The sequence below is a fragment of the Pholcus phalangioides genome, unplaced genomic scaffold (assembly GCF_987345545.1).
Source record: "Pholcus phalangioides strain wild (caught in Gottingen) unplaced genomic scaffold, Ppha-v1.0 ptg000024l_1, whole genome shotgun sequence".
In the NCBI taxonomy this organism is placed as follows: domain Eukaryota; kingdom Metazoa; phylum Arthropoda; class Arachnida; order Araneae; family Pholcidae; genus Pholcus; species Pholcus phalangioides.
Genome location: NW_028301616.1, coordinates 28,277,190 through 28,301,287, shown reverse-complemented (window position 1 = coordinate 28,301,287; position 24,098 = coordinate 28,277,190). Strand labels below are relative to the sequence as shown.

At 39.2% G+C, this 24,098-nt stretch overlaps 1 protein-coding gene across 1 annotated transcript in view; it reads left to right on the top strand.

Moving 5' to 3' along the window:
- Positions 1-2,632: 2,632 nt before the first annotated feature.
- Positions 2,633-24,098, top strand: part of Kua (Plasmanylethanolamine desaturase Kua) — a 39,463-nt gene continuing 17,997 nt past the window's right edge. Inside the window, exon 1 of the mRNA XM_089250306.1 lies at positions 2,633-3,035. Within this exon, the coding sequence (XP_089106432.1) occupies positions 2,852-3,035 (184 nt within the window). The 5' untranslated portion in view covers positions 2,633-2,851. The remainder of the gene's footprint in view (positions 3,036-24,098) is intronic.

The following is a 24,098-nucleotide window of genomic DNA, read 5'->3' as shown; positions in this document are numbered from 1 at the left end:
CATCTGCCGAAAATCAGAAGAGAGCCTACTTCATTAAAAAAATGCGTGATTTTTAAACGGGGTGGGGGTTATTGATTTCTGCTAAGCCGCTTCAAGAGTTAACTCGAAATTTCTCTATAAGATACTTCTTGTATTGTCCGGTCAAACGCGTTGTGGCAACACCCCCTATAGATGAGATCTTATCTATGATATAAGATCTATTTCATATCATATAAGGTCTTATCTATGAGGGTGTTGATTGTGCCCGCTCCAAAGATCGATCCTGTGGAAGCCATGGTTGATAGCCCATGATAATTGAAATTAAAAGAAGGGCAGGGCAAAGCAGGGCCGTAACTATGATTTTTATCGCCCGGGGCAAACATTTTGCCGCCTCCACAACTTTAAAATTCGATAATTTTCTAACACGGTGTTTTTTATTCCCACCTAAAACTGCCGCCCCATAAATTTTACCGCCAGGGGCAATCCCCCCCCCATCCCCCTAGTTGCGGCCCAGGGGTAAAAGATAATGCCTGAAGACGAAAAGCAGCATAATATCAGTTTGCATAAGAAGAAAGAATTAGAAAAACAGCAAAAAGAGAGATCACACAAAATGAAATTTTGGGGAAAAAAAAACCATTTGAAATTTGGGAAATGGAAAAGAGAAGGAATAAAAACTTTTTTCAATCTCAATATGTTAGACCAGTGGTTCTCAACCGGGGGCCATATGGTCCCCTAGTGGTACTGGGGTATTTCAAGGGGGCCACGGAAGTAAATAGAGAAAGGGGGCCATGACAGGTGGTTTGGAGGACTGCAGAGAGCTGAGAAGAAAAATTAAGGTGTGAAGAAATTAATCTTTTATATTAGTGACTACAATTACAGAATCCAACAAAACCCACCCATAAAACCAGGACCATCTTAGAGCAAGGACCCACCCGGAGCTCACCGCCTACATTTTGCTGCAGGTTCCCTAGGATGGGGTTTTTCACAGGCCCCGGCTAGATTTTTCAGACCCCTCCTCTATATAAAATTTATAGTGAGAAAAACAAAAAAATGATGAAAACCATATCAGGCCACGGGCTGCCCCTCTGTCAGTCTCACTCTTGTGAGGGGTCATGCCCAGGGGTCCCATCTTCATAAGTGGCCCCACCTTATGATATTCCATTGGGGAGCTCAATAAGTTCTAAGCCAGTGGCCTGGAGGTCAAAATTTATTTGCAAAATTTTTGTTCAGTATAAATTCACTGAAAAAAATCAATTCAATACATATAAAGGATCTTGCTTCTAGATGAGGGTCGAAGACTCTGGGTAAGACAGGGGAGCCACGAGAAAAAAATATAGTTTAAAGGGGGGCCCACGGGAAAAAAAAGTTGAGAAACACTGTGTTAGACGACCCAGGCAACTCCCAGACAATGTCCAGGGCACTCTTAATATGCTATTAAGCAAGGGTGCTCAATCTTTCAGAGAGTGTGGGCCACTTCATTGGTTTGAAAACGAGTCGCTGGCTACTTGAGTGATCTGTAAAAGCAGCCTAACAGTTCTTTCCGAGTTAACGAGGGGGGGGGGGGAGGCACCGAGGGTGGATGTAGCTTTTGCTTCAAACCTATGCGGAATGAGAAAATTTTATGCCGAGTCCTGCCCCCTCGTCTTCAACCTATCTTTTAACATTACAAGCGGGCGCTAAAATTCGAATGGGGGAGGGGGGGCGCACCGAGGGTGAATGTAGCTTTTGCTTTAACCTATGCGGAATGAGAAAATTTTATGCCGAGTCCTGCCCCCTCGTCTTCAACCTATCTTTTAACATTACAAGCGGGCGCTAAAATGCGTGTTTGCCCGAGCTGACCAAGCATCGATTGTTTGCGGGCCTTGTGCCTTCCTTATGAGAAGATGGCCAGATGATTCTTCTCTCCGAATTCACCCCGTATCTTCAGAAAATATGTTTCCCTAGGCCGGTATTACACTATAGAAGTTGTATAAAAGACCTTTTATAAATCCTGAAAAAACAACCAATAATGCTCATAGGTTACATTCGAGCATAGGCGGAGATAGACCTGGAAGTCTGGGGGGGGGCATGGTCATTATTGCTGGGGGGAGGCACGATGATGATGATGCCAATATATGCATATATACATAAGATTGGTCGACTCCACCTTCGACGCTGGGAGGGGGAGGATGGCATGCCCCCTCACGACTCCCCGTATCTCCGTCCATGCATTCGAGCACGTTCAACCGATAAGCTTATTGGTTGAATTTTTCATGTTTGATAAAAGGACTTTTACAAAACTTTTACAGTGTAATCCCGGTCTTATTATATATTGTACTGTGGAAGAGAAAGGGCACTAAATGATTCTTCGACCAGGATTACACTATAAAAGTTTTAGAAAAATTCTTTTATAAAACTTGAAAAATACAACCAATAAACTGATCGGTTGCATTTGCTCGAATGTAACCGATCAGCTTACTCGTTGCATTTTTCAAGTTTTGTACAAGTACTTTTACAAAACTTTTATAGTGAAAAATGCCGGACTTCTAATTAAAAAAAAAAAAACACAACAGAACGTTTCTAGTTTCGATCCACCTCACTGGATGGCGCTGCAGTACGGCTCTCGCGACCGTTCGAAAAAAGTGACGCAAGACGCTACTCTGTTTCCAGCCGTGATAAAAACAAAACAAAATAAAGCACAACAAAGCCATTCAGCAGAGCAGAGAGGGTGGCAGTGAAAAAGACGCCCTCCCCCCCTCCCGTCGTCGGACGAGAAGAAATTTTCTGGCTTTTTATTTTGGTCGTTAGGAGTGGTTTGTGGTCGTCGAAGTAATAATAAAAAAAAGAAAAAAAAAAGGTTTTGCATGAAGCGATCGTCGTCGTCTGCTCAAAGATGTCTTCGTGTCTGTTGTCGCCGGTGAAGACAGAGAAGCAGATCTTCGAGAATTCGATGCCAGAAGATGATCCGAACTGCAATTCTGACGTCGTGCAGGAATGTGTCAGGGAGGACTTCTCCAAACCGAGATGGGGACCCAACCATGCCGGCGCCAGGGAGTTGGCGGGCCTCTACACACGAGGTACAATTAGTTATTCTAACTGATATCTTAAAAATTACTTGTCGATTCGCTGAGATCTCGTTAATCGAATTATTAATGTCATCGAGCATGTGGTGACACCCTTTCCCCCCTACAATCAGGGCCACTAGGTAGGATCTTCGGTGGGCCTCCCTGATTTTTTTAGGGGAGGGCCCCCCCCCTGCACAGTAAATTAATATACAAGAGAACAAATTACGAATTGTCTCTGGCGGAAGTCCTGTCAGCCCCACTCTTGTGCGTGTGTATGTGTGGGGGTGGGAGGCATGTCATCAAGACACCTACTTTGACATGTAGGCACATGTGACTTCCATGTCATCAAGATATCCATATCAGAGGCGGATATGTATTATTTTGTCAGCTGCAGGCTACACAAATTTTGCCGCCCTTCTCCCATTCTAATCTCATTTCCTTGGCCACTTATTCCTCGAATTCGCTTCTGCCACTTATTCCTCAAATTCGCTTCTGCCACTTATTCCTCAAATTCGCTTCTGCCACTTATTCCTCAAATTCGCTTCTGCCACTTATTCCTCAAATTCGCTTCCCTGTGCTATAACTCGCAAGGGCGTAGCCAGGGGGGGGGGGACTTGGGGGTCTGGTCCCCCCCCCGAAATGTGAGAAAATGACCGAAAAAATGGAAAAAGATGGCCAAATCTATTGTTCTGTCACTTTGGTCCCCCCCCCCCCCGAAATGAAAGTGGTCCCCCCCCCGAACGAAATTTCTGGCTACGCCCCTGATAACTCGCTTGCCCCCCCAACCTACCCCATAACCACGCCTACCTCGGTTAGCCACTCACATGCTTGCATACTCTTTTGGTCATTCCATGCTTGCATACTCTTTTGGTCATTCCATGCTTGCATACTCTTTTGGTCATTCCATGCTTGCATACTCTTTTGGTCATTCCATGCTTGCATACTCTTTGGTCATTCCATGCTCACAATCTCTAGGTCACTCTTTTGTTCATTCCCATGCTCACAATCTCTAGGTCACTCTTTTGTTCATTCCCATGCTCACAATCTCTAGGTCACTATTTTGTTCATTCCCATGCTCACAATCTCTAGGTCACTCTTTTGTTCATTCCCATGCTCACACACTCTATAGCAAACATGCTCTCTACTCTCTACACCGAAACTAGATGCTTCAAGCAGCCCCTCCACCACAGGCTGGGATCTCTGGCACTCCCCTAGTAAGATTTTTCACCAGTCCCCTCTATAATGAATTTATAGGGTAAAAAACAAAAATGATCAGCCTACCAGGGTTCCCCATCAGCCCTGCCATTGCAGGGACCATACCTGATCCCTCACTCTTTTGGTCTCTCGCATGCTTGCACACACTTTAGGTCACTCTTTTTTGTCACTCTATGTTCACATACTGTGTGCCTATTAACATCATTTGTATATTTTTTAAATCCATACTTAGGCCTCATGATGTGGGGCCATCTTCTTCTCCAACATTGCATATAATTTTAATTCTAAAAAAATATGAAAGAATAATTTTTGAAGCAGTTTTCAAATCAGTTATGTCGGTCTTCCAAACTTTTCTATCCCATCGCCCTACTCTTCATAAAAAAGTTGTGTCCATCACTTCTTTTGCTGAATCGATGCATATGATGTTATATGATTCTATCGCCCCCCTTGATCCCTTCCATTTCCTCCCAAGGGGCAATATCACCCACTTTGGAAAACACACATTTGTATGGTGGGATACATTGACAAATCCCAGTTCACCAGTACCACCTGCAGGGCCGTCATTTCAACTTTTTCCATGGAGGGGGGGGGGGGGGTCAAAGACATGTATTCAATGTATGTATGTATATATATATATCATTTTTAGTGTATTTCCTAAAGCGGGGGGGGGGGGGGGGGAAGGGCAATGTCCCGACCCCCCCAAATGACGGGCCTGACCACCTGTAAAATTTTGTATCATGCTGTTGTGTGCCCCTCCCCCCCAGCATAAAAATTCAGAGAGTGCAGTAGCCCAGGTCGATAAGATACTCGCTCAAAGTACCAAAGGATGTTTAGAGGTGTCGGGAGTTCGACACACGGTTCATCCTTGTCAGAAAACTTTCCTTGTCACAAAACAGGGGTACAACCAACAAAAATGGTGACATGACCACAGCAAAAAATTTATACCGCAGGGAGTCCCCCATCTAGGGGTTAGCGCACCAACCTCTCGATCAGTATGAAAAAACAAGCCTGCAATTCGGAATCTGCAATAAATTGTAGGTCCCGGTCTTATTAGCCCTTGTGTAGAAAATTACCTTGGTGTGACAAAGATGATCAATTATAATAAAAATTCAGAGATCAAAGTCTCCAATGTGAACACAAGTCAGCACCCACAGGTCTAAATCACTTCTGACACTCCAGTGGGTCACCATGGAGATAGAAAAAATTTATATCTGCACCTGGTAGCACACATACAAAGATAGGGGAGGTTACAAAGTCGGAAAAGTTGAGATCATATTGGAATTTCAATCTCGGGGGCAACTATTATTAGTTTCTAAGAAATTCAATTTTTCAAGCTATGAAGATGTATGGATTATATAATCTTTCAGTATTTAGCGTGGACCATGGCATGAAAAATTCGGTGCCAGGTAACCATGGAGACTATAAAATCAATATTGGTGCCTAATATTTTCTATATGTGAATGCTGAACGGGAGTCCAAGGTTGACACAAAATTTTAGGTGTCATTATGTCCAGGAAATGAAAAAAAAGCATCATTTAGGATCGTTCTTCTTGAGAAAAAAACCCAGGCTTGGTTCTAAGAAATTTTACTAGCATCTAATTCATTCTTTTCAATTGGTCAAGCCCTGGTGTTGACCCAGTATATAATTATTTCCTTAAACATGTTTTAGAATGTAAAAATTATATGACCTTAGTGTTTTGGTTGTGATAATCAACAATTCAACAAATTGTTCTGATGTTGAAGCATTTTTCTACACACTATCATTATAGTCGACACTTGTTATATAATGGCCCCTGTTATATATATATAGCAACTATTCCATTATAAAAACTGGTAGGATAAATGCGAAATCTTTTCATATAATGAGCATTTTATATGTGTGTTTTCATTTCGATATAACGAGCATATGATGTAACAATGATTTTTTGGCAGAACAATGTGGGATCATTATAACGTGCATCGAGACAATATTGTTATGTTGGAAAAGGTCATTATAATTGGGAGAATTGTGTACAATTTTACTACTCTGTGTAAAAGAATCATTATCATGTATGTGATACTGTATACAAGGTTTCAATTAATATCTGAACCTTGTCGTGATATTCCCCCCACCCACCCTCCCCAATCCTTTCCTTGTACTTCACAGTTCAGCATTAAAAATGTCATGGTGGAAATCACTAAATTCTCTATCATTAATGATTTCCAACAGGTGCTAGGTAAGTTGGAGGGAAAGGGGAGGGGGAATACAAAAAATTTGAGAAATCAGCTTTGCATAATATCTGGACTGTCTTTTTCGAAATAACAGGCTTTTTGGTGGTGAAATGTCTGTCAGGTTTCCTAGGAGCCCAAGCCTAAATAACCATAGAAAAACAACCAAAATAATATTTTTATGCTTTTCTGGGACTCTGTAACCTTTTTCCACATTAGGCTTACATAAATTCTGAAAATTATGCGTTATCCTCAGACCCTGATCTAGTCATTAGGCATAGAAAATTTTAGGTGCCACTGCTGATTTTTTTAGTAGACTACACTCCTGGGATTTGTCATGCTCTGCACTAATATATAACACTACTTATTTTTAGGGCTGTATCTCACCAGGAATGATGGGATGGCTAAATTGTTCTATTTATGATAGAGTCAAGTGAACTTTTATTGTTAGAATTTGCTATCATTAAATCGACGAAAGAAAATGGAGGGATCAAGTTTTATGTATCCTGTAACTAGGATTGTGTTTTATTATTTCTCCCCTTGCTCTTGAACATTTTAAAATTGATTTTGTTTGAAATCAGTGTTTACACTATAATCACTAACCCTGGAGTCAGGGGGACGAAGGGGAGCAATTGTCCCTCCTGCTTTTTCTGTGGGGGTGAAGGGGCATTTCCTCTTGTAGTCAAGATTATATGTCACCATGGCCCCTACTAGGGTGGGGCTGACAGGGCCCCCGGGAAAATTCTTTAATTTTTGTTTTTTCCATACTATAAATTTACTACACAGGGGCATGTGGAAAATCTGGGCTGGGGCTCTTCAAAGATCCCAGCCTAGGAGATTTGCAGCAGACTGTGGGAACCATGTGTATCATGACCTAGTGTATATAAGTCAGTAAGGGCCATCTTTTATTTATTTATTTTTATTGTTTATTTGACAAAACATAAACCACGTAGAAAGACAAGACATGAACACATAATAATCATATTGAGCCCCAAGGGACACAACACCTATCTAGGCAGCTAATCTAGAAATATATTTCATGTGCCATGTCCATGTTTTTAAAACTTTTCAATAAAAACATGGTAATATTTTGAAATCAAACCGTTTATTTCTGGCACCCTTTGCTCTTTTCTGAATTTCTACCGCTTTCGCTATTCTATAAATTTTTGGAGTTTCTGTGTCTCTGACATTACATATTTTAAGTGGATTCCTCCAAGACGTTGTGATTGGAACTATAGGCCTACATATAAATATATTAAGTGGAAACTTCTCTCAGACAGTAAATATATAGGACATATGCTATGAGAAAAGTACTTTTCACACCCTCAGGTTATCCCATTACCTTATTAATTATGTTATTAATCCTACATTTTTTTAATATTTTTAAAAGAACATTCGTACAGAGCTCCCAAAAGAAAAAAATAGCTTGAGGACCTGGAGACATTTTAGAAAAGCATCTTCATGAGATTCATACCAAAACTTAAAAATTTTGTCACCTCTTTGCTTGCTATTGAATATTTATTTCCAAGATTCAAAAAGAAATACATTCCCCAAAGCTTTTAACAAGGTAATTGAAAATTAATGTTTGTGGATAGTTACAGAATGACTATAAACAATTCTTGGTGCGATGTTTTAAGTAGCAATACATTTTTTTTTTGCAGTGCGATAAGTTTTCTTCATACTTTTCATCAAAGGAGGAATGCTTCACTGTACAGTACACGTTCCTAAGAATCATGGGATTTGTGGTATGGGGCACATACATTCAAGTAATCTCTTTTCTCCTCAACTCAAATCAGAGTGGAATCGTGCAACTTAACGTATGTGCTTATTTTGAAACGGCTTTTATTTTAAATCTTCAGAATGAGCCTGAGAAATTTTTTTTCCAGCCATTATAGCAGGGCATGGCAAATCCCAGGTGTCACGTCGTTTGACTAAAAATTGGGATTGGCGCCCGAATTTCCTATGTGTAATTACTGAATATAGGTCTGAGGGCAACACGAGATTTTCGAAATTTATATCCGCATGTCTTAAAAAGTCGAGAAATATTATTATTTTGGACCATTTTATTTGAAAAAAAGTTCTTGGCTCCTAAAAATTGAACTTTGTGTAAATTCACGTTAAAATACGGTATATTGCCAATTACACTGTGTGAAAGCTTATTAGCCTTCTAGTCTTTACACACAGCAGTTTACTAGTATTACACACAGTGTAATTGGCAATATACCGTATTTTAACGTGTATAAGGAACCCTCCTGATTTTTTTATGAGCTTAAAATTTGGAAAAAAGTTGAAAAGATATATCTATAATATTATCCATGTATCCTTCTATTTTTGGGAACCCAATTTTTTGGCAAAAAGGAGGTTCCTTATACGCGTTAAAATACGGTAATTAATAGATTAGTTTACATTGCAATGCATAGATGCGTTGAAAATATATATATACAAATTTGTATATATATTTTCTAGTCATCGTGATAGTTTTCTAGGGTGGCGCTTTATCATCGTCATCGTGTGTGCGTGCGTGTGCGAGCACGTGCTCTTCGAACCTCGAGTCCAATCTGTAATCGGTCAACATTTATTTCACGGCCGCCTATCTTTTATAAAGAGAAATAGGAATAAAAGGAGATAAAAACGCCCTCTCTTCGATTATGTACTATTTTATTGATTTTTTTTCTACCCCTTTTGAATTTCCCTTTCACAATTTTATCCTCGGAAAAAATAAAAAAGTAAATTCTCGGCTGTCTCTGCGGAAAAATTCCTTGACCATGCTCAAATCCAATTTAAAAAAAAAAAAAAAATTCTTCTCTAATATTCCGAACGTATCTGAGTCTGATCGCGTGAATATGGCACGCAGCAGATCTAGCACGAGATTTGTTCGTCTATATTTAGAAATAGCTGGCATGAAGAGTAAGAACTGTATAATTTATGAGAATGCGATTTCTCTTTCAGATATGTATGGATTCTATCATGCCTCCCCTCCACCCTTCCCATTTGGGAAAAATATGATTTAAAATCGATTACTTCTGATGTGTGTGAAAGCAAGGTTCACCCCCCATTCATATTTTTATTCGTGATCTATGCAAAGTATTTTCCTGTATGATTTAAACATGAAGGCAATAAAATTCATTCTTGTACCATATGTGATATTAAATATTCTCCAGATATTATTTGGTAGCAGGGCCTGACTTTGATTTGAGGGGAAGCATTGGGAGAGGCCTAATGAGTAGCCAAAGATTCTTGGTAAGTCAGCAAATTTACCGTATTTTGCTCAAATTTTCGGCCTCCACCTCTTCGAATTGCAGGGTTCAGGACAAATGCCTCCAGTTGTTTATGTGAGATTATACCTATGCTTGATAGTATTCACGAGTTAAGTTTTTTTTTTTCAATCTTGTAGTTTTGTTGCCTTAGATTGAGGATTTTCGAAACTTTGTTCGTGGCACACTTGAGAATGAGATAAGTATTTTAAATATCTCGAGGCATTTTTGTGATCCCAGGAAGACCCCCACCTTACCCCAGGGCGTATTGAATTAATTGAAATAAAAATCTAGGTGCTAACCGAATATTTTAAGAGCCTAGTGTGGCGATTCATTTTTCCAGAGTCAGTAATCACCCACAGAGTAAATTGTCGGTGTCTATATACAAATTTTTTAGTCACCGTAATGACCTGGCGCCTAATTTTGTCATTCCCTGCGTTACACACTGGTTGGGAATTACAGCTCTCCATTACTACGTTCTATATAATTTGATCTAAAAATGTATTATCAGTCTCACGCCACCGCTTATGGTACCTTGGAAAATTGTTTGGGAATCTTCCCAACGACGTGTCATATTCATTAAATAGCCGAATGATTAGCACACCATATTTGTATTGGACCAAGGCCATCTTAACGGGTTTGTCGGCATTGGGTCCAAGCATTTTTTTGGGTCCCTGGAACCCACTTTTTTGTATTAAAAATCGTGTGTGCACGTATTCATAAAAAAATCATCTATAATTTGGAATAATCTTCAATAATTGAAAGAATTATTGTAGAATAGTCATATAATTGGAGGGGGGGGGTGTGTTGTGTTGACCCATTTGTTGAGAGGACACTGGGTTCGAATCCCAGTGAGTTTGCATAGAGTTCAGCCATTCGGAATCTTTTCTAAACCCTGTATGAGAAAACATAGTTGTAATGGATATGTTAACTGCATCTCGATGTTGAAATCGTCTGTGCAAGTATTGTTGGAAATAGCCTAGCTTTCCATTTGACGTTGGCTTGATTTTATTACTTAATCAGGGCCAAAGGGTTTTAGTTGTTTATTTTCGATGATGATATGATCAGCTTTGAGACGTGTGGTTCAGCTGCTAGGGCGTAAAATATCCAGCTGACGTTGGTTGGAATAAGTGTTTTTTTTTTTCTGTTTCTTCATCCTTCATTTTCGATCAGCTGTTAAGCGATAAAAAAAAATGACTTCCGATGGTAGAAGAGGTTATTTTTTCTTTCCCAAGTCCTCAGGGAGAAAGTTATGCATTTCCAGCCAACTTTATTTGTCTGCTCGCCAAGAAACTTTCCAATACAGAAATATATAATTCATATTATATATATATACAGAGTATCTTTTTTTTTTCTCTCCTTAGATACTGCGATGAAACTAGGTGGTGCTTTTATTAGCTTGTGAATTTTCTAATTTTAGAAGGCTGGTTTTTATTTTCACTTGGTTTTTTTTCCGCCTTTCTGGGTTTTTTTTCGCAGATTTGTTAATTATTTTTAAAATAGAATCGATTTATATGCAAAATAAAAAATATGTTTAAAGTAAAGCGCTTGTAGCGGTCTGCCTGCCAAGAATTGGTTCGAATCCATGGCTCCAAATTTTTGCACGTAACTGAGCAACCGTGTTTGAATTTCTGTACGGGAATTAATGCTTTGCTGACTCATAGAAAATAGGTCAATAAAAAGCTAGTTCCCTGTAAGATTGTGTGTAAGTGTAAAAAAAGAAAAAAAAAGCTCTTCCATGTTGTTTCGTGATGAGATACAGTGCCTGGCTTTATGCAAAAGCGGGTTCGTGCTTGGTGTGGAAAGTAATTTTGTGGTTGAGAAAGGAGAAAAACATTCTCATGATATTATGTACCTGTCACAGAGGTTGTTGACACGGCATTTGGGGGAAGTTGGATACATTTTTCCCACGTAATCTGCTACCAGAGTAATCTTCCTAACTCCTTGTTCAACTGTGTACGGCCTTTTTGCTTTTTTTTTTTTTTTACCGCAGCCAGTGACAGCGGCATTGAAACGAGATGTCCACTTTCGGGAGAAATAATAGGAAAGTCTACTCTTTTTATGCTGTAAAGTAACACGGGATTCATCTACCCTTTATTTTTTTCTTACCTATTCAATTTACTGAGAGACGCATGAGTGTGAATTTTGTTCTTCCATTTCAATCCTTTTTGATATCAATTTTCCCTTATCAATTGACTAAATTCGTATGTTCTGTTTTCCCCACCATTCATATTGAGCTCAAACTTTTTGGTCTCTATGCTTCATTTTTGTTGTCAATAAAATCCGACTAGTCAATACTCTTTCTTTGTTTCAATGTTCCGAGTGATATTGATGAGTTGGAAAGTGGAACCTGAACATCTAGTTCAGCGAAGCTATCAATAACGCAGATGACTTTTTAGGTCATGGAACGAACACTGTTCCCCTTTATACTTATTTCTGTGTGGAGTATGTGTAAAAATTAACGCCATCAGCTCGTCGGATGTTGAATAATGTGAATTGAAAAAAAAGACCTCGGATCAACGCATCGATCCTGTTCAAGAAAATCAAAGCCATCTGTTTTTTACTCGCAGAAAATACTCTGTGCCCCCTTTAGAATATTCCAGGGCCGCGAACATATTTTGTTACGGGAGGGGGGGAAGCCGATAAGGGCGATTGCCTCCTCCCCTTCAGTGGAAAACTTGTACTATTGACATATGCGGGAGGGCAGGGACGGACATTCACCCCCCCCCCATCTCGTTCCAGGAGCACTAATTGTCCCAAAGAGCCATATGACCCCCCTGGTTGAAAATCGCTACTCTGGAGTATGACTGTTTATCATAAAGCTGCTTTTAAAGTGGCATAAACATTTCAGAGGTGCGCTAGTCTCAGCAAGGGGCATCCATTATATGTGTCAGAGAGGAAAACGATGAACAACGCTCAGTTTTCTTACTTGATCTGCATTTGACCACCAAACGGATCGCTGGGAAGCTGAACACCAGTAATAGCTCAGTGCACATTATTACTATTAATGGTCTTGGCAAAAAAAGTAAATTTTTTCCGGCCTTAAATAGGGCTGGCTCCAGTCAATACCTCTACAGTATTATATAAGCTATCTAGGAGGTAATGCTTCATCTATGGTTCAGTTTCTCGCCAAACATGATGTGACATTGACACCTCATGTACCCTATTTCAGGGCAATTTTTGTTTCCCTTCTCCTCTTAACCAGATCATGGCCCGCCGCTCTGTCTTAATGAAGAATTATAAGCAGGTGGTTGAAGACGACCTTTGCCATGCTGGAAGCTGTGCGTATATGTGTTGTGAACTCAACGTGAAGTTTGTTTCTGTGTAATTGCGTTCGCCAGTGCTACCATCTATGTTTCGAACTATGAGTGAAGGGTAATGACTAAAAATTTGTACCGTTGTAGGCCTGTTGCTCTTTGTGGTGAGACTTTTTGACGGGGTTATCAGCTTGCATTCGCACCTTGAAATCGGGAGCCAAATTTTTGTTTCTGAAAATGAGGGGGGCGGGTGGTTAAAGTTTGTCTTGTGGTTTTGGTCATACAGGACAATGTGATCAAATATTTCAACAGTATTCCAGAAAATGTTCTCAAGAGCATTCGATACACCCTATGAACGCGCTAAAAATTTATGTCAACAAAGAAGTGTCCCATGTTGAAGACTGGCAGTAATTTTGTGAGACATATTTTTTTCTAGCTCCCATGCAGTAACTTTTTTGTGCAGGTGGTGTATTTGCTATATGAACGGCTGTTTCCCTCATTTGTATAGACATGTATTACTTCTATTAAGAACTCGCTATAGGGGCTGCCATACGGCTTGCGTTATCGAGAATAGAAAGTCGTAAAGTTGCTAATACAATCCAATCTTGTTTGACATGGTTCTCGTCGTTTTTTCCAAGAAAAAAAGTCATTTATTTATGAGAGTCTCCAATATAGGATTTTTGGTCGTTTTAGTGTTAGTGTAATGCTTGGAAAGAAAAAATTTCACGAGAGATTGCATATTATAGTATACGCGATTCAGTATCATATGTATATGGATGTAGGCTTCGTGCGAAAAAAAAAATTTAAGAGCCCCATCTCTGTGGAAAAAAGCCATAAAAAGGACCATTTCTCTTCGCATTTTTTTTATAGTGTGTACCTTTTCGCTATAAATCTTGAGTAAATCCCTATTTCTTAGGCATGTGTCATAGATATGATTTTTATGTGAATTCGTCTGCCTAGGGTTAGCGAGATCTCGCTCTTGATGTGACGATCTCTTGACTTGTAACAGAACTACAGCCAAGCTCGGTTATAACGGCATTCGAGAGAAAGCGTAATTCTGTCGTTATAACCAATGCTGAGATTACAAAATGATTGTATGAAATATTAACACGCAGTCCATCGTGAATTAGTCAGTTGCACCCTAAATACAAATAACATTGAAACATACAAAACCTGCCCCACCCTGAGGGGGGGGGGGGAGACCTTTGTACACACAGATGCAGACCACACCTTGGAAATCTGAATTGATGAAAGAAATAAGACTTGAACGTTATTGATCCTTTGAAGTGAATTAATTCCGGTTGTCATTAAAAAAAAAAGCAGACAAAAATTTCATCACTGTGCTAGACTAAAATTCCGAAAAAAATTTTCGAAAAACCACAACAAAAGTGGAAACAAAAGCGCATAAAAATGCGTTGTTATATCCGTGGTCATATTTTGTTGACGGTAAAAGCGAAGTTCATTAGTTTCCTATCTTAAGGGAATGGACCGGGTTTTCTTTGTGCGTTTTTAAATATCATTGTCCAGGTAGTGTTTCGAGGCTTACTGACGCTATATCCGGGATGTGAACCGACGTTGTTATAAGCGAATTTTAACTGTACTGTGTGATCTCATTTTTGTGTTTTACTCCCATTGCCTCATTTCCATGTAGTGTTTTGTGGTTATATTTACCTGTCACTTACGCTGATCCCCTCCTGAATCGTTGCTTACCGTTACGAAGAGAGACGCGATCTATTAACTCAGGTTCCGCTAGACTTAATAAGGGAACCCCCCCCCCCCCCACCCCACGTTTCGATGACAGGTTCATATGAGCGGAAAATATATCGGTGATCTCTGCTTTCAAAAAACATTCCAGCTCTACTACTTTTTACTCGAAACCAAACCCACCCAAACATTGGAAATTGGGATGTTAAGTGGGCGTGTGAGCCTGTGTTGCTGGAACGCTTGCCTTTTTGGTTTAGAAGAGCGTGTGCTACTGGTTTTTTTTTTTAAAAAAGCTTACTATACTTGGGCGTGATTTTCATATTGAAAACAAAAGAAAGAGAAGAAAATTGTGGACGTGACGTGTTTCGTGATGAGTTTGTTGAGCGTTTCCGTGTTGGCAGCTCTTACTCAGTAATGGCGTAGTTGGCTTTACTTTTTGTTTACACCATATTAGTTTGGGGAATGTACTCACTATGCAATGAGACCATAATCGTTTTTATGTCCGGAATTGCACGAGCGGCAGTCGTCTTGTGCCCCGCCCGATATTTTAATGCAATGTTTTTAATGGTTTACGAATGACTGTCGAACCGTCAGCCGCATTTCCATTTCATGCCGACGATATCTCTGGGATAGAATTTTTTTACCCCAGCCGATTTAAGTTTATACATACAGTATTTTTGCAATTGAACATATTTGTTACAATACCATACGTAATGGTTTTCTCGTAGAATGTGCAAAATATTTTATAGGCCAATAGGTGTAGTACTTCTATAAAAGATAGGTGGAATGAGAGCCCCCTTTTTTTTTGAAACATCAATCGATTTTAAATGAGAAAAAAAATTGAATTTTTATCCAAATTGTAAAATTGTGTGTGTGTGACGCAAAGGAAATGACACGTTGTTGTGTGTGCTTACCCAAGTATGGCTATCTGCTTCGTTTTTGGTACCGAATTGATGACTCTTATTTTGCTCGGATTGTGATGATGACTGGTGATTCAACGTGTCAGAACCATAACCTACTAGTTTGGCATGTTTTTGCCGTGCATGTACAGTATGTGTTCAAGAGGGTTGCCTGAAAAAGCAGCTGCTATCTTTCTTCCTTCCTAATCGTTCATTATTGGATTCGTGTCCCTCGCTTTTCATACTGCCCATTGCTTGACTCGATCATATTGAACAAAAATAAGTGTCTTTACTTTACGAGTAGAAAAACTAGCAACCCCATTTGTACTCAATGCTCACTTGATTGATACTGCCTCTCCAAAATGTAGATGGATGGTTGCCGTACCTGCGTGGGTCATGTGATCACTCCAATCGCATGCAACATGAAAGCATAAACACATAGCAGCATTTCAGTCTAGTTGCATGGTGGTCCGTTAACCTGTGGACGTAGTACAGTCGTTGTCAACTTGCGAACCTGGGATATTGAAAGGAGGCTCCGAATGAAAATCACGTGGAGAAAAAGAGAGCCATGGCAGATGATTAAGGAAGCCACAGAGATCTATGAAAATGCAGAGATGTGAAGCATTTAAATGAAATAAGGTGGAAAATAAAGTGACAATTTTTAGAATCCAGTAGGACTACTCGTGACAGGGACGTCTTAAGCGCATCATGGGTCCCCGGGCCAAGGGATTTTTCTGAGGCCCTATCTGGCAACTTCTTGAAAAATTCGACTGCTTTTCATGGGGGGATCCCCCGGTCCTTTCCCGGGTGAGCCCATGCGTTAAGATGGCACTGCCTGTAAACTCCCTCACAAGACGAAGACTAACGATTATCTAGGTCCGGAGACCCATTTTATGTATAAAGTTTTTTGGTCACTTAAATTTTCTTGGAAATCAATTTAATAAGTAAAAAGAATCTTGGTCCTGCATGTAGGAGGCACTGGTAAACACGGGGAGGGGGGGGGGGCAAAAGAAAAAAAGTATTGTCCGAAGGGATGCCCTGAGGAGGAAAAAAAGGTTCAGAAACATTGTCATAGACTATTTATTCTAAGGGGTGCCACGGGGGAAAATCAAGTAAACGCGGTAGCCAGGGCAGGATATTTAACAAGCCCACACGGAGAGTTTAAAAAAAAAATCACTCAATTTATATTGTGTGTGAGATAAATTTTCTCTCGATTATCTCAATTCAAGCCAGTGTCTTATCAGGGCTTGACAAATCCCAGGCTTCAGGTTGAAATGGCAACTAGAAAATTAGCATTGGTGCCTAAAATGTTATATAATTGATTATTGCGTTATTGAGACAACACAATTTTTTTTTTTTTTTTTGAAATTATGTCAGTGTGTCTTTGCCTACACGGAAATGGGTTGCCAAGTTCTGGACACCCCTAAATTATTTTTCTTACCGTTTTTCCTAAAAAAGAATGTGTTTTGCTTCTATAAAATGTGGCTAGCGCCTAAATGATTTGTCAAGACCTGTTTAGTATTATTATTTTTCGGTGTCCGTGGGTTGGGTGGGCGAACTGTTCTAATGTTGATTAAGATTAAAATAAGTAAATTAAATAAAGGAAATGAGATCAAAGTCATTGTCAATATCATTTGTTGACTTTAGTCTTTTTTAGGACTTCATAATCCTACACATTTTTAGAAAGCTGTATGTATGTATGTGTATATATATATATATATATACATATATATATATATATATATCTTTCTTATACCATTTTTCTTTAAGTAGAAAATAAATGACATTTTTTTATGTTTTTGTGCCCGTAATTGTCAGAAAATAGTGTGGATGTGTGAAATGAAAAGTTCTTAGTTTTTTTCTTAGAGGGCAAAAAAACGAAAAAATATATGTTGAACGAAAATCGGATATTTTACTTGTCACTTTCGCTGTAACGTGCTTGGGTTTGTATATTCATGTACGTATGGATTTCCTGCTTCTCCACGAAAATAAGTGGTTTGCAGAATGTGACACCACAGGCAATTTTATTTTCTCGGATTTCGTCGGAAAACGTATGTAGTAGTGTGGGTGTAGTATCTATCCATTCAAAACATTTCAGGCAGAATTCTCGGACTGTTCGCTCGTAGAAACTGCTTTTATGTTGTATATAATAATGAACTTCTTTGTGTGCTATTCGAAAGGTTTGGTGATGACGGGACTATTTTTATAATAAGAAAAAAATTGTTTCGATCCCCTCTGCTGGACATTTTATGAGTGCATTTTCTTTGAACGCATGTGTCAAAGTCGTATCGACGTAGAAGGCGTGCACCAAATATTTCGCGATATAGCAATCAATATAACTCTCTCTTCCTTTCACTCATGCTGCGACCTATTTTATTATTTCTTGCTACTCTCGAACATCGACTTGAAATCCCTGGCTCTTATCGAATCATTTTGAAATGAAAAATAGAACCTGAAAGAGGAAGGAAGTAATCGCAAGGATGAGAGAACGCAATGTCTTCTACATGCCAAGTTATTACCATTCTTTTGAGGAGATTTATACTCGTCGCCATCTTTACGTAATAATTTCGTGCCGATGCTGTATTTCCTTCCGACTTACATTACGTTTAAAAAAATCGGAAAATTCCATAAAGAAAGTGGTTTTTTCTCTTTGGAAAAATTAAGTAGTATTTCGAACTAAGAGTTTAATTCGTTCCTAAAAGTTGTTTGTATAATTCCAAAACTCGTATCTTCAAGCAAGTTCTATTCAAAAATAATTTGGACCTCTTTATAAATTGCTGCCTTATCTCTAAAATATTGTTCTCGTATGAAGATCATGTACATTATAGTGTAATTTATGTAGAATAAAAATGCAGAAGCAAAAATTGTTTATAAAGCAAGTACAGTAAGTACACAGAACAGTGAAAACTGCTGTTTGCTTCTAGTTCAAAACACCCGAGTTTATGTGTGAATGAGCTTTTTCTATGTACTTTGTTTAAAGCTTCTTTCTCGAATTATTGCTCGCGATGTGGGGGCATTTTCTGTGTATATTTGCTGCTCCATTTATTTGATTTCAAAAATAGATCCAAGAGCATAGACAAAATTCGTCAAGGGCTTCCTAATTGATCTATGCTCGCGGACACGATGGAATTTTTCGTGCTACAATCATCAGATAGAAATGCGTAGGTGACTTGCGTACCCGTAGAAAAGGACAAAAAGCGTGCGTTGCGTACTCTTGCAAAGGAGATTTGTGGCGTACTGTCCGTAGAAAGGCGGGTCAGAGGCTTGCTAACCACTAGTCATGTGTAAGAAAAAGGCATACGTACTATTGAAATGCGTAGGAAAATTTGCGTATCCCTAAAAATCCGCGGTAGACTTGCTTACTCTAAGTAAGAAATGTTTGCCAGCTAGCCATATCCAACTGTGGCAGCGGTGACTTTTCGTTTACACCACCCCACGACGAAGAATCGAGCGGATCATTTAATTGATTTTACGATCTGAGAGAGAGAGAGAGAGAGAAAAAAATAGGTGGGACATATTTTCGGCCAACAAGATGTACCGATTCAAAATGATTAGGAGACTTTTGTACGTCTAGATTTTTTGCGGGAGGTGTGCGTAATACTGGAAAATCCTAGTAAGCTTTCCTCCTTCCCCCCCCCCCCGGTTCCCTGTACATTGTGTCAAAACTAATATTGTGCTTTTTTTTATTACTTCCGAAAGCTACCCCTCCAAGTTGTACTACAGCTACCGTACTACTAGTTGGAAACCATTGACATAATCGCGAAGTGTTGCTCGTAACTTGAATTACTCACGAGTCGGGACCCCTAGTCCAGTTATCAATGAAACGGGTTTCAAATTTCGAGTTCTTGATATAAACCGATTGAGGAGCGTTCAATATCGTCGGATTGGATCGTTACTGAACGTTTAAGAAAATTGTTTGAGAGAAATAAATATGTATGCACACGCACTTCAGCTCCGTGGTTGTATAAATGTTAGCCTATCTTCAAAGCTCTATCATGGATCTACTGTAAATGTCATGGGTAAAGGCGGAAGGGGAGGGGGTTACAGCACATAAAGAGAGAGCTAATGGGCAATTTCTAAATTTGGCAGTCTGCCTCTTCTCTGGAGATTGAAGAGAGGGTCTACGACCCTTTTCTTTTCAAGCACAATGTCGTCATCCTTTTTTTCGGATTTTTCTTCTTTCTCATTCCTAGTTTCGTCATTATTTTCTCCATTGTAATCAAATTCTAGTCTATTTTTTTTTCTGACAAACCCGAACAAGAAAAACATTCATGGGGCATACCGGACTTTTTGCCGATCTTTCCGAATTCCGTGAATCGTTTGAACATATTTATTCTGGGAATGAATATGCTTTGCATTAGGTTCTGTATTGATTCAGGTACTACTATACCGGGCCCCCCCCCTCCCAAACATAAGTGGATGCAGACGTACAGACTCCCCGTACGGGATGGAGGGCGAATCACCGAGGATGTGTATAGTGAACGGGCGGGGGAGGGGGGGGTTTAATGTCCACCTCGCCTTTGCCAATAATAGAATTTTTCCACTGAACTGGGGGGGGGGGGGAAAGAAGATGATTGCTACCATCGCTCTTCCCCAGTTTCCGCCTATGCCTTTGAATCTCGAAGCGGGCTCTAGGCTAAGTGTCCGCCAAACATTCTGGCCTTGGTAGATCGTCGTATTGATTTTCTAGTAGCTAAGTTTTTATAACGGAAAAAAAAGGTTTTTTTTTGCTGGAATCCCTGCTGGCTTCCTTGTGGGACACCATGAGTACTGTTCAGTATAGAAAAATCCTTGATTTCTCTGTGTTATCCCACCACAGATACTAGTACCATTCGTCTCCTGTTATGTTTCTGACTCGACACTCGTTCGTTTGCAAGCACGAATTTTGTTCGGTTTTTCCGTTTGTGATTGGGTAAATGTTGTACACATAAAAAATTACAAATGCAGATGCTGGTATTAAGTTTATCGAAAGAACATTAAAGTTTTATATCTGCCACTCATCGTTGCCAAAACGTTTGAGGGGAAAAATCATCTCTAGTATGAAAATCTCTGGACCGCTTCTCGCCAGAGGAATTTCGGCTCGTTTAGTAGGAATGGGAATTGTTCCAATCCTCAAATGCCTCTATTCCTCACTGCAAAGGCTTTTATCCCCCCCTGGCATCCGAAAATGGAAAGATCACGTATATATATATTGTTTTATAGAATCAAACTATTCTTCATTGCCACAATTCGCTTAATAAAGCTGGCCAACGTCAAGTGGACAACGTTGTCTGAAAGTTCGGCGTGACAGTGGATATATATAAGCGGGATATCATGAACGTAAGCATGTATACGGTATAAATCTCTAACAAGTGGCACGACTTCCATATCCTGCTATGGTTCAGTGATGACCGAGAACAATATGAAACTTTTTTTTTTTTTAATTTCTTCAATACGGTGTTTTGTCTTCAAATGGAAAACAGCTAACAAATTATAGGATGGTGCAGTGTATTTCGTTCTTATATCCTCGTCAATCGTAAAGGGAACGTCAAATTTCACATTTTTAACTTCTATTTTTAACTATGAAACTGCTCAAAATTAGTTTCTGTCCACAGATGATTGTGAATAAATTTCTATCAAATAGTTATAAAAACATATTATTTTTATACATCAAGAAATAATTTTGAGGACTTTGAGAGTGTTTCATTTAGCTACTAAACTACATATGCACTTCGTCCATATTTCTCTGCGGAATATCTAAGGAATTGGTACGTGTTGGAATGTGTGTGCATGTGTAGTGAACCTAACGTGAAGTTTTTTCTGTGTAATGCTTGTTATGTGTATTGTTGCCATCAGTTTTATAGTAATTCATAATATCAGTTTTTCTAACTATGAGTGAAGTGTGTAATGATTGAATAATTGCATCGTTGTAGGCTTGTTGCTGTTTGGCGAGTCTTTTGTGGCGAGACTTTTTAACGGGGAGATCGGCTCTCGTTTCATTTAGCTAGGTGGAATTTTCGAAAAAGTATTGCCTAATACAGGAGCGGCCAACCTTTTCTTAAGCCGTGCCACAATCAAGATTATTTTCGATGCACGTGCCACTCAACTGATTTTGACACAGAGACCATGCGTCCCGTTTTACGGGACACGATTATTCCCTCCGTTCCTGCAAAATTGTTATTTTCATATTCGGTTCGGTTAATTTTCTTATTTTCCTAAAAATGTTCAATTTGTCACTGTTTCGAAATCTTAATTGTTTATACGTATTTTTGAGTCGTAAATCTAAATCCGATTATCATAACGCAGATCGTGTATGTATGTGTATCGGTGGTAAGTTCATCTTACCTACACCATGTTGGGCTTTGACAGCGGATGCTCGCCCCCTCCCCCAATAAACTTTGTAACAAGGCATAGCCCCTCCCCCCCCCCCCAAGAATTCATGGATATCCAATATAATTGCATTATACAATGCATGTTCCCATGCTGACGATCCTGAATCTCGCACACATAGGACATATAGCAACTATGCCCAAAAATGAAAAACCGAACAGAAACGCATTGAATAGAAGTCATCACATGTTTATTTTTTCAAGAGTGTCTACCATACTAAATATAGGTTTGGCAGCCTACAAGACCATCATTCGTAAGAAAAGGATTGTTTAAAAAGTTGGAGAGAATTTCGTTGATTGAAAAATGGAAGTATTGTTTGCTAAAAACTGCGACCCTCGTGACGCATTTCTATCTTCGTTACTCGTAGAGATTAATCACGGCATGCTAATTTTTATATGCTCGAATAGGAGTGTGAATATGTATTCTGGACAACCCTGAGATGTTCATTATATACCGGTTATTTCTCTGGTTGCGCTTTCTTTCTTGATAGTGGGTCGCCGTTATGACTATTTATTATAGTTTTACGTCTCGAAGGGGAGGGGGGGGGGGGAAGTTGCATTGGAATATGTAGTAGGTGCTGCCATATCTATCTTCCAAGATCAGTAATATTTAAATGATGTACATTTGAAGCAAAACTTCTAAAATTCACGAGGGTTATTTTTTTTCAAAAATATAAATATACACCGTATATACTCGTGTATAAGCCGAGTTTTTTTGTGGAAAAATTCGTTCCCAAAGGGGGGGGGGGTCGGCTTATACTCGGGTCAGTTTTTGATGAGAAAATATTGACCTCCCGCATTCAGTATTCATTTTTGTAGCAGTGCTCGAGAAACCGGCATTATTGGTATGGGATATGTTCAAACCCCACAGAACTGATAATGTCAAAGCTGAGACAAAGAAATGTAAAACATCATTGGTTGGTGGTGGCTAACGTTGATTGTACAGCCTTTAGATGTGAGCATCAACAAGTCTCTCAAAGACTGTTTGGGAATTTGTGGATCGAATGGATGAGTTCCGATGATAAAGAAACTACAAAAAGCGGTGCCTTGAAGAAACCTGACATTGGCCTTGTGTGCCAATGGGTACATGAGGCGTGGAATTCTGTTTCCACTGAAATTATCATCCGATCCTTCAAAAAGTGTTGCATCAACAATGCGATGGACGGAACTGAAGACGATATCCTCTTTGAAAGTGACAATGGAGATGACAGCACAGATTAGGATAAAAACGAAGATGCCGCACCCTATGATGATCCGATGGATTACGATGAGCTTGGAGACTCAGAAGAAACGGATTAAAAAGTTTGAATCATTTTCTATTGTAAATTACCGCAAGCTATTCATTTTGGGGTCGGCTTATACACGGGTTTTCAATTTATTGCGGTTTTGGTGGTCCTGAAGCGGGGGAGTCGGTTTATATACGAGCCGGCTTATACACGAGTATATACGGTATATATATTTAGAAATTTTCGTCTAATAAAATAAAATTTTAGGAGGAAATAGTTTTATTCTTATCATTTATATGCCCCTGTGTAACAAGGCATAAAAAAACCTAATCGGGAATTTTTTCATTCGGTTCTATCCCATTCCACCTTACATACACTGGTATAATCTTTTAATTTGCTATTCTTCGTGATGCTCATTAATTAATTAGTTTAGGGGAGGGGGGAACAAAAAAAAAAAAAAAAGAGTCCATTAATTAGATAAAGGGGGAAAGGCTCGATTAGTTCGTTTAGCGAGATGGTCTGCTTCGTGCAAACTTAAAAGCTCGTGACAATTAAGTATGATGAATAACCCTTAAAAAAAGAATCAGATAAAAAGTTTGGTTCGCTTCGTGCTTTGGTCTCCTTTTCGAGTCCAGGGTTTTTTTTTCTCTCTCTGGGCGTTACTCGTTGAAACCATCTGAACAAAAGTGCATACGAATAATTTCACGAAAATGACATTTGATTCGTGAATATTCATATATACGTGAATTTTTCCGGTGAAACCATATTTCGTTCATTTTCTGGATTGAACGAGATTCTATAGTTGTTTCTTACTAGAATGTCTGATGAAACTTAGATTAGAAACAACTGATCCAAAATAAAAGACCGGGGTAATGATGATTGAACTGTTGTTTTCAATGGATTCGTCTAGACATGTTGGTTGGCGTTCGGTATTTGTTTGTTCT